This window comes from Hippocampus comes, unplaced genomic scaffold (assembly GCF_001891065.2).
Source record: "Hippocampus comes isolate QL1 unplaced genomic scaffold, H_comes_QL1_v1.1 scaffold186, whole genome shotgun sequence".
Taxonomy (NCBI): Eukaryota; Metazoa; Chordata; class Actinopteri; order Syngnathiformes; family Syngnathidae; genus Hippocampus; species Hippocampus comes.
In genome coordinates this window covers 389,487-400,324 of record NW_017806236.1, presented here as the reverse complement: position 1 = coordinate 400,324, position 10,838 = coordinate 389,487, and the positions used below count along the sequence as shown (strand labels likewise).

Sequence of the window (10,838 nt, the reverse complement as noted above, 5' to 3'; positions counted from 1 at the left end):
TTGAACTAGAATTCCAAAAGGCGATTCAGTTTTTTTTTATTTAATCCAACAAATGACTACAAATATGCATATACATACTACAATCCAAATTATAACCATTTTTACCCAGTTGAGGCAAAGAAGTCAAACACATTTTTGACACTATAAATACATATAATTTTTATATATTTGCATACATAACCTACACCATTAATTATGTATAGAAATTGGTTTGTACAAAAATATTTTTTTTTATATAATTCAGGAGGGTTCTAATTATATCTACTTTTTAAAAGGTAGCCCTATTACTAGAAGGGGTGCATGGGCTAAATCTGTCAGCATAGACCACCAACATATTTGCATTACATTGCTTGTATAATTTCCCTCAACCTTACAGAAAAAGAAACAATACATACACAATAATAATATAAAGGTACGGTTTATATTTAATCACTGGTGCAATGGAGATTAATTGGATACTGAAACAAACAAAAAAAAAAATACATCACAAGATCATGTACAACAGCAGGTTGGACAACATGGCTGACTTGAATTCAGGGGAATTTCTGGTACAGGTGCAAACAGACAGGTTGCAAGGTAGAAGCCAAATGGATGAAAACAGTGCTCTTTTGATTTGCGCAATGCACTGGTGTCATAGCATGAATGTCTTTGTACGCGAGAAGGACAACAGGGTGTTTTTGCCAAAATTAGTGCACATTCATTGTAATGAAAACAGTGATACGCAAGCAGCATGTCTAGAGCAGTGCTTGGGGGTACAACACAAACGGTCTGCAAGCGGGTTTTGAAATTTCAGATTCCGAGCTGCTTATTGAGGCGGTTCAGAGCATCGCCCACGATGTCGAGCTCGTGTCGGAGTTCCTCCACAACGCTATTGATGCTGGGCGTGTCTTTAAGCACATCCACACTCTGGGTGTAGGGGTTGTACCGTACTGTGAAGGGACGCTTAATGGTCTTCGCAAACTCCCTGAAAGAAATAAGATAATGTAATTTTCCGCATATGTCGTCATAATCTCAAATTTGGATGAAGAATCGCGGGTAGATCATGTTTACCTCATCTTGACTTTGGCCTCCTCAAAGCTGTCTGACACAAAGTAAACATCTTGAAAGGTTGTAATGATGCATTCTTGTTTGGATGTAACTTTGGGGTCAAATGGCATGATCCTTGATTTTCCGGAAAGTGCATGCTGCAAAACAGAAATAGACACTTTTGCAATGGCAAACATTTGATTATATCTGATCGCTGGGGTTCAGAGGCAAAAACTTTTTAATCTACTTTGTAAAATCGTATTAAGACTGTCTTATTTAAAGTAAAGTGATATCATAGCGAACCAAAGATACGCTGGTTGAGAGGAACATTGCAGAGCCTGAGCACTTTACCGACTCAACCAACCTGGCTGCATGTAATTTATTTCCTCTTGCCCGAGCACAAGGTTATCAAGGAGACCGATTAAAAGACGTCAACGACATCAAGATGGCAATGATGATGGGGCTGCGGAGGATCTTAGAAGAATCCTACTAGGAGTGTATGAAGGTATTGCAGAGAAGGCTGCCAATTAGACTCCATGGGAGTTACTTTAGCTGGGTCCTTCAAAGGCTCCTCCTCATCTAGCCTCTGTGGACCGCTAAACTGTGGCGAATTTGGACAGGCCTGCAGTTAATTTGAAATCATCCACGCGTTTGTCTGTTGGGAGCGGAAACGAAAATGCAGAGTCTGTCATTCACCTGTGAATCTTCGTAAACAACCAATTAGCAGCCAGCGTCAGGCGGGAGAGGGACTTTACTGAACATACTGCCATGCTATTGGCGTTCACGAATCAGTTTGTGTCGAAAAAGGGCAGCGTTGAAGAACAGCAGAGCAATGCAGGTTACGAAAGCGTGCTCCAAAGCAGCCGTTGCTCCGTGTCAGTTGCCATGAAAACAAAGGTTAATTTGAAGGCCATGTGAATTTGGAAGGAAAGGAAAACCTATGGTTGGAATTTGGAATATATCTTTGGGCACTATACACCATTTTTTCAGTAAAAATGCAGGTTCATCATTTTTGTAGTTAAAATGCTTTAGATAATCAAGCAACTTTTAACTTCAAAACAATTTGAATTCAAGTTACAGCAAAAAAAAAAAAAAAAAAAAATCAAATAGTTTGGTCTTATTGGGGGTTCCCGTTAAACATTTAATTTTTACCTTCAGCTCACTGATGGAAGATAGCAGGCCAGCCCCATACGCTCTCAGCTGTCCTTCCTGTTTGCATAGGCCAAATTCCACTGTGAAAAAATAACACTGAAACAAAAAAGACAAAAAAAAAATTTCCATAAAAATACAACATGGAAGCATTGATTGAATTGCAGGCTTTAGCAATGGCACTCACTGTGGCCAGTTTCTGAATAGAATCGTCCGAGGCTCCCAATGAGGCCAGGCCGATCTCCTGGGAAAATTGTGCAAAACTGGGTTCAGCCAGTAGGGGGACATGACCCAGCAGCTCGTGACACGTGTCCCTGGATAATGACCAGTTTTTCATGAATGCCTGCTTTCTTCATCACATTTGCGTGCTGTGTAATACTCACGGCTCAGGGGTGTATAAGGGGTCAGAGCTGTGTCGCACGTACTGGGTGCAGTGGAAAACACGGAAGGCCAAGCCGGCCAGGAAGTCACGAGGGGACAAGTAGCCAGCCACGGGCCTGATGGTAAACCCAGTACGTTCTGGAGAAGGCAAATATTTTTATGGTTTTGAAACCAACACGACGGCATACTTGAAATGAAACTCACCCCTGAGGAAGCGAGAGACATCCTCCAGTTGGGGAATGTTGTCTTCTCGACATTCACAGTATTTGGACAGCAGTGGCAAATTTTTTAAGTATTCCCTACAAGCGTGGCTGGGGTACAACTTGTTGAGCTCTCTGTACACAAGACCCCAGGTCTTCACTTCCTCCTCTGTGAACTCGATGCGGGGAATCAGCTCACCGCTGCGGAAAACAAATCCCCCCCACCTCCCGTCAATTACGAGAAAAACATTCACCTAATTCCAAAATGAGCCTTAACAAAAGCTTACTGTTTGTAGGCCATCGCAAGATCTGCAAAATACTTTCTTCTTCTGCGGTAGACATTGTCCTTGAAACCCTGAAGGAGTCGAATAAAACAAATGACATGTGGTGAAAAGTGAAAGAGTGTAACCAGAGGAATTTGGTCCAACGTACCGGATGGTCAGCATCCAAATCAGAACCATACATCAGGACACGATTAGCACATTTGTCCAAGTCAGATATTTTCTTCGGGAACCATGGTACCTTATGCATATCTGGGGAGGTATTTGTGTTGATTAGAGAGTGATTGGCAACCTGCCATATGTGGAGTCCTAAAATCTGTACGTAACTCTACATACCTTCGTCCTGTAAACAGGAATTATCTGGAGGTTCCATGTCCACCAGGCTCACGTGCTTCCGCAGCAGCTGGATGATTTCATTGAGTTGTTCGTGGTTGCTGTCGCAGTCCACAAAGATTTCAAACTCTGAGTTGCGCCGTTTCGATTTCCTGGACTCAATGTGCACAAGGTTGACGTGATTTTCCTGCAACCCATTATAAGAACCACGGTGAAATTTGCCTTACAGTTAAACTGCGGAAATGTGGCTATCAACTAAATGCAAATATGATTCCACTACATACAAACTACTGTACCGAGGTACTATATGGTGCGGATTTTGAATAGGATGTATGAATATGAAAACGTGTCCATACTTGGAAGAGTTTGAGTGCCTTCACAAGTCCTCCCACTTCATTCTTGAGGGAAAAGATAATTGTTGCTCTGCCTTTCTCTGGTGTATTCTTCTCTGTGCTTTCTTCGATTTTTGTGAAGGTTGATTTGTTTATCTGGAAACAGTCATTATTGATTGTTACACTGAAAGATCATGAAATATATCCAAATTGAGGCACAAAGGAATTAGTAACTTTCCTTGCTATAACTTCACCCGACCGCGTCAAGCCTCATGATCAGGATTTTGGAGCTGACCAGTGAGTCAAAAAAAAAAAAAAAGGCATGATATATTTGCCATGGGTGTAAAGTCTATTTTTAGCACAAGTGAAAGTTACTTGCATAATTTGCATATAAAAGCAAATCTGATGAATCAGTTCTTCAACTCATTGCAAATGGGAACTGCCATCACCTCTTTGGTTGAAAATATCTGTATTATCCTTATAATTGTGCTTGTGAAATAAAAACGTGTTCTTCGATCGCTCGAATCAAATAGGCAATCGCTCGAGTCAAATATGCCTCTTCAAGTGCCGAAGAACCATAACTCAAGGATGAGTCACGTAGCCGATGTTCAGCACACCATCACTTTAAAAGCATTCATCCATCCCAAAATCAGGAATATCTTGGGACCGTGCGCTACCACGTGCGCTGACCCCAGTTATTTGTTTCCATCGGTGGAGAAAACCCACGTGCACATGTTCACATGCAGGCAGATAAGAACGCGGTAAGTATGTCAACGCCTCAGACAGACACAGAGAAGGTGTGCAGTGAGCACGCACGCAGAGATTAACGTCACGAGACTCCCATTTCAGAACCAGGGACAGTAACCTCACGTTGACTCACTTATGCTAACGCCATGGGAAAATTCATTATAATCCTGCTCAGGTAACCTCTAACATACTGGCATACAAAATAAAATAATGATTAAAAAAAAAAAAAATCTTCAAACGCAGTTTTTGGAGTACCGGTACACTAAAATTAAAAAAAAAGTGTGCTGTTGAAATATTTTTTCTCCATTTATGTACACATTTTCCCACAAAATTGAGTTGCTGCCTACCACATTTTGCCTTTCAAGCGTAGCACAGACCACCCGGGTGAGTATGTTTCGGTGGATCCATGTCTGTAGAGCCCCTGAAAACATGACTGGATGAGGTTGCCTCGGGTCACCTCTTTGCGTCTCAGTTTAACCAAGATGAACTTGTCTCTGTTTCCTCAAATCGCCTTGCAGCAATCGCTTTTAGACGGAGGGAAAGCCTATTGTTAACCCCTCGTGGGCTCAATTCTGAACGGACAGCATGCATTTTCCCACCCAGTGTGTCATTGTATCTAACTAACTTTTCTGAAATGCATACAATATTTATTGGCATAGTATGTCACTATTGATTTTGCAAGTTGAATGAAAAACACGTATTTCCGATTAAAGGTATTTATATAGGCGATAAAAATATGTCGAAGCAACATTCAAAATTTTGATGTGCAATTTGAATGGATGTTGCTGTTATTGTCATCAATTGCAAGTGTTTTGCCTCCACTCGGAGTCGCCCTCCTTTTGTGTGTTGTCCATTCAAATAAGAGACTGAAAGAGAAAAAAAAAAACTAAACTAAAATCTCTAAAATGCTTGCTCATGACCATGCCCTGTCTCCACATCACAAAGTACCATTGCTCTTCTGGTCAACAAAAATGAAAATTCTCATCTTACCTCATTGTTGAGTAGTTTCTCTTCATAGGCATTATTCATGGAGTCAAACGATCTCCCCCTTCGAGGTCCCTCGATCCTGTTGGAGTACATTTCAAAGTGCAGCTCGGTTTTATCCACCTCTACTTTATTTATTCAGTCGTTGCAGGTGGATTATCTGCGTAACCCCCTCTATGTAAAGTAGGATGTGGATGTGTAACCCTGAGAAAGCAAGCACGCTTTGCTATTTAACCACAGAGAGAATGAGGAGGGGGCTTAGGAGGGCAATAATCTCAGGGACAGCAGCAAATAAAAAAAGAGCAGCATCACTTACGTAATTTGGGTGGGAAAAAAGTGCCCTCTTTGATTTTTTTTTTTTAAAGAAAGGTTTGAGAACAATCACAATGCCTAGTTTTGGCAAACAGATTTTTATTTTTATTTTTTTATGGTTGAGAAGTCATTCACTATGCACATGAAAAAAAAATCATGTTGCGATCAAACACGCGAAGACATTGATGCTCGAAAACCTTCGTGTTGTAGTTCATTCCTGTAGTTTAGTCTGAGAGGAGGTCAAGGTTTAAGAGGATTTAGGAGTGCGGGCCACCTGCCTTCATTGTGCCCAATATTAACCCTTTTTTTTTACCCCCAACAACCCCCCACCCCACCCCCTTTAAAATCCACAGCTCTGCCTTGTAAGCAGCTCCATGTTTGGGAGCACATGACATCTATAATCTACGTGTTTTGCTTTCTCTTAATAAGATCAAGGCAATCAGTGAAAAGGGGCAATTAAAATGAGTGCAAGACTTACAAGATACTTAAAACAACACAGCCACTCTCACCGACTGTAGATGAGCAAGAGGAGATGACGACTGTGGCGGGCCGTTCCTGTGATGTGTGGTGTGGTGGTACATGTGGCTGATGCACATGCTGCCTGGCTCAGGTGGTCCTGGCCTGTGACACCCGTGACAGGGGCAAGTGGTTTACACAATTGAGGAAGCGGTGAGGCCAACTTCCTCCCGTCAGAAGCTGAACCCAGATCAGCACTTATTGGAGATATGACGCTTAATTGTTCAATGCAAAAGGGTGGCACGGGGGGGACAGCGGTCCACAATAACGTGAGAACGTACAGATGTGTGTTTTAAATGCTCTTGAGGGAACACAGGGGTTATTAAGGAGAGAGGATGTAAAACAAACCTGACTTAACATGAACACATAGGAAATCAGTATTCCACATAAACAGGGAGTCTCTGCTCATAGATAAAGGACACAAACAGGATATTCATTGTCTGCGCTTTGAAAAAAACCCCAAAACAAACAGCAGTAAACAAATGTAGAATTATTATGTACAGTTTAAAGAAAAAGCAATGTGAACATTTTTGACTCTGTACGACTCCAAGCAGTTCTTATCATATTAAACAACAAGAAAGCAAACTCATTACATAATAGGTTGAGTTGCGAATGGTTTTAGGAAAAAAAAAATTAATAATAATAATTTTTATGATAATTCCCTGAATTCTCAGGACAACCGGAACATATAAACAATAACCACAGTAAGATTATTTCGAGAATAAGCCTTCCCAAATGACGCACAAACACTGAAGTGCGGTTGTCTGGGCAGGATCAAGCGGGATCCGGATCTGTTTATAAACACACTTTCCGACATCATGTGGCCAAGCTTGTGATCACCCACGTTTTGACAAGGAGCAGGCATCATTTATTTGTGCTTCTTTGTGATCCCGTGTGTTCCTTTAATGATGTGCTCTTGTTTGTGTTAACCTGACACCGACTGACAGTTGCTTTAAGGCCCAGACTGCAGCTAATGAATGAGGTGGCGAACTTCAAGGATAGAATAGAATTCAATCAGCGGTGTATGAATAAATTAGTCTTTGTGGACTAGGATGCTCGAAACATTTGTGCTCAATACACATGTGCAGCCAATTATGAGGCGGCTTAAAAACAAGACCCCGGTCTTGATTCTTTACTTCCTGATCAGCTTCTTGTGCTTCTCCACAGTCACATAATGAGAGAGTACTTCATACATTCACGCATCTCATTTATGACACGCAAGCGACTTGCGGTAACAAAGCTGCCTCATGAACCACATAACCCCAGCGTCAAGGCTATCCCGGCATATGACAAAACTTGATGATGTTTTTAGGATCATTACAAACGACAGATTAGAATGACTTTCTCCTCTGGGATGTTGTGTCACAGACGTGTCTGAGAGGGAGTCTGTCCCAGTTATGTTCACTTTAATCAGGGAGGATTTACTCTTGTGTCTGAACATCAAGCTACAGGAGATTTGGATGGCTAATCACACTTAAGGCGCTGCCCAACACATGCATTACAAATTGAAATCTCACTACAGGTGACTAGACATTGGAAAGCTCTATCATTCACCAGTTAGATGATTCCAGCAGAGATTTAAATTCCTGTCAGCGCCACTAGTCTCTAACAAATATGTTAGTCTGAATTTAATTCATGTTTCGGAAACCACCATGTGACATGTGAATGTACTGTATTACAAATTGAATCGGAAAAATACCAATTATCAGTGGGCTCGATTGCAGGGCTTTGTGGTTTATTTTCCTTGACATTGAAATCGAAATTTGTTGTGGTTTAACTGTTTAGTTTAATTTTGTATTTATATTACATTGGACAATTTGCCGGTGTTGAGGTCGGCGCGCTAAATGCTAACAAGCTAAACATGTGCTATCACACAGAATAATAACCTATGCATTCCAAACTAAGTATTTCAAAGTAACAACCACAATCTTAGTTACACAATATTTTGTACAATCTTAAAACAACTATCGAGATGGCTAGGGTACTATCAGAAAGATATGGATTTGTTACTACAGTATTGTAATTTGTTTTAAATCAATGTGGGTGTCTAATATTAACCTTATAGAGTGGTACCTCTACTTACGAAATTATTTGGTTCTGGAAGAAATTTCTTAACTAGAAAATTTTGTAAGTAGAGACGCGCTTTTTCACCTTTACGTAAAACTATCGGAACGCGAATGGCTAAGACACTGCATAGACACACGTCTATCTACACACGTAGACACATACCGTCGAGGTCCCTCCTAGCCAATGGGATGCCATGATGATGCTTGATAATCGCCAATGGCAGAGCAGCTATAAGTTTGTTGCGTAACAACTAACAGGCCATACTGTATTTTTACCTTTCGTATCTTGAAATTTCTTTCGTAACAAGAGGCAATATTTTCCGATTGAGACGTTTCGTCACGAGAGCCTGGCTCTTGTTTGAACGACAAACTCACGATAGAGTGAAAGGTCTGCTTATGTGCACGTCCTGCTGTCCCTTTAATCAGCTTCAATTCTTTCACTGCACAGCAAACAGCGGCATGTGCTACCTGATGACAAGCATCATATACACAAGGACGGGCAGAGCTGCCCTTAAAAACAAAAACACCTGCCACATTCACACGCGCCCACAAGTCCGACAGCAACTACAAAACATCATGTTATCAAAGCTTCAATGCAAAGTTTTCTTTGAATGTGTTTGAACTGTAAATGAGGCAACTGCAACTGATCAGTTGCGACCTCTGGATTAATCCCAGTTTTTTTTCTTCCTGTGTTTTATTTTTTGAAACCCAAGACTCAAAAAGAATATACAGGTTATGTTAAGTCACAAATACATCAAGGATTGATTTTAAGTTCATTTAAGATTCATCCTGAAATCTCACCCAAGAGATAAAATATTGCCAATTTATTGTGGGTATTATACATTGAACAACAAAGTGCAGTCAATCCAAACATTTCCACTATGCACTTCCACCTAAACAAAGCTCTTCAAATTTCTAAATAAAAAAAATGCATCTATAAAAAGACATCCATTTCCATTTATCTGACGTTAATGGTGTTAATAGCCAACTTCAAGAAAATCAAACAAAGCAGACCGTAGGGTAATTTACTTTTTATGTGTATGCATTCATTTATAGGAAGAACTAGGAGATTTTGTGGGATTCATTGTGATAGTTGACAAAAGGCCACGAATCCACCCTTCCTGTTATTGGTCACTGTGACATGTACGTAGATTGAAACGTAAACATTCACACAAAGAAAATATCAAAATAGAACACATTTCACCGAAATGTCAGGCCATGGCACAGAACAGCGTGGGCGGCGTTGAAAAGCGAAAAGTTAATAACTGACATCAGACATCAGCGTCAGATGGACCGCCTCACGCAGATCGCCACCTTGACGTTGTGAGCACGGCCTCGGATCATATCACACGCCGCCCAAGACTGGCAGGCCGACGATCAAGTTTGGCAGGGCAGCGGCAATCATCTACGCTTCACCCTCATCTGGTTGACGTGACTCGCCCGGGAGGGCCGCCGAAGGGCCGAGCGCCCGCTAGAATGCAAGTCACAGGCCGCAGGCCGTCTTTAAAGGCCACGCACATTTCTGTCTGAATCATTCTATGCGTTCACTACACAAACAGAACGTGCTTGAGGCCCTGGTCATCGATGCGCATCGTAAGCCTCGTTCAGGTACTGCCCCGTATGAAGGGAGAACTGGATTTAAAAGGCAGGGTTTTGTTCCAATGAGGTGATCGGTGTCCCTGCTTACATGCTCATCATCTCCAGATTTCCATGAAAAAGAGTGTTCTACATATCAATCCAACCTTTAATTAAAAAGCTGCTATATTCACAGTTCCCCTCGGAAGCACGCCAGTAAGACGTAGGCAGGTCTGTTCTTTGCCGTGCGTGGACGGAATGGTGCATTTGGAAAGCAAATGAGCTCATTGTTGCCAGGCTGGAGCCTTTCATCTACCGTTATTGTCCTTAGTGAGTGAGTGACTGTCACCCTCGGGTAAACACTTGATGTTGCCATCAGCATTAGCACCATTACTCATACGCTTGGAGAGATGACTCAGTACCAGTTCAGGGAGGTTCATCTCACATGTGAAGAAATAAAGGAAAGAATGGGAGCGAAAAGGCCGTCGTGTTTCGTTTTTCGATTATACGTCCTCATATTTTGTTTCAAGGTTTTCCAGACACGTTGGACTGACACTCGTCTGCATGTGTCAAATAAACTCACCAATGTCTTAATTTGATACACGGGTACAAAAAGCAATACTCGATTTGGAGTGACACTGTCAGAGGTACTCATTTAATCCATTCCATAAATATCATTGCGTCACACTGAAAGATGGGTCGAATTAATTACCCCTCGCTTGTCCTGGAGCTAAATAATAATCAAAATATCAGAAAACCACATTACAATCAAGCCACAACCACAATAAGAAACATTGATACATTAGTAGTTCTCCTACTGTGTCCGTTAAAACTGAGCATTCGTTTTGGAAGGGAGAATCTTTGGTATCGAGCTCTATTGTATTTCTTTATGAGCAGATATTCCTGAAGGTTTTTTTAAAAACAAATTTGACATTT

General features: G+C 41.3%; 1 protein-coding gene across 2 annotated transcripts; it reads right to left on the bottom strand.

Annotated features, from left to right (window-relative positions):
• Positions 1-147: 147 nt before the first annotated feature.
• Positions 148-5,702, bottom strand: tph1a (tryptophan hydroxylase 1 (tryptophan 5-monooxygenase) a). 2 transcript variants are annotated; one of them, XM_019857006.1, is made up of 11 exons: positions 5,440-5,702; positions 3,727-3,858; positions 3,374-3,527; positions 3,189-3,289; positions 3,044-3,111; positions 2,761-2,957; positions 2,559-2,694; positions 2,363-2,489; positions 2,179-2,274; positions 1,051-1,184; positions 148-964 (listed from the first exon to the last, which is right to left on the bottom strand). In XM_019857006.1, the coding sequence occupies exons 1-11, from the start codon at positions 5,527-5,529 to the stop codon at positions 790-792; spliced, it is 1,410 nt and encodes a 469-aa protein (XP_019712565.1). In that variant the 5' UTR covers positions 5,530-5,702; the 3' UTR covers positions 148-789. The 2 variants fall into 2 exon arrangements, with proteins under 2 accessions (XP_019712565.1, XP_019712564.1); XM_019857005.1 differs by having other exon boundaries at positions 3,374-3,557; positions 5,440-5,698.
• Between the last annotated feature and the right edge of the window lie 5,136 nt (positions 5,703-10,838).

What these genes read in the sequence shown, in the direction of transcription:
- tph1a (XM_019857005.1), bottom strand. Translation starts at nt 5,529, where the DNA reads ATGTACTCCAACAGGATCGAGGGACCTCGAAGGGGGAGATCGTTTGAC. An exon ending in AGAAACTACTCAACAATGAG is followed by an intron (nt 3,859 to 5,439) that starts GTAAGATGAGAA and finishes GACTGTTTCCAG; the next exon opens with ATAAACAAATCAACCTTCAC. An exon ending in CTTCCATCAGTGAGCTGAAG is followed by an intron (nt 1,185 to 2,178) that starts GTAAAAATTAAA and finishes TCTGTTTTGCAG; the next exon opens with CATGCACTTTCCGGAAAATC.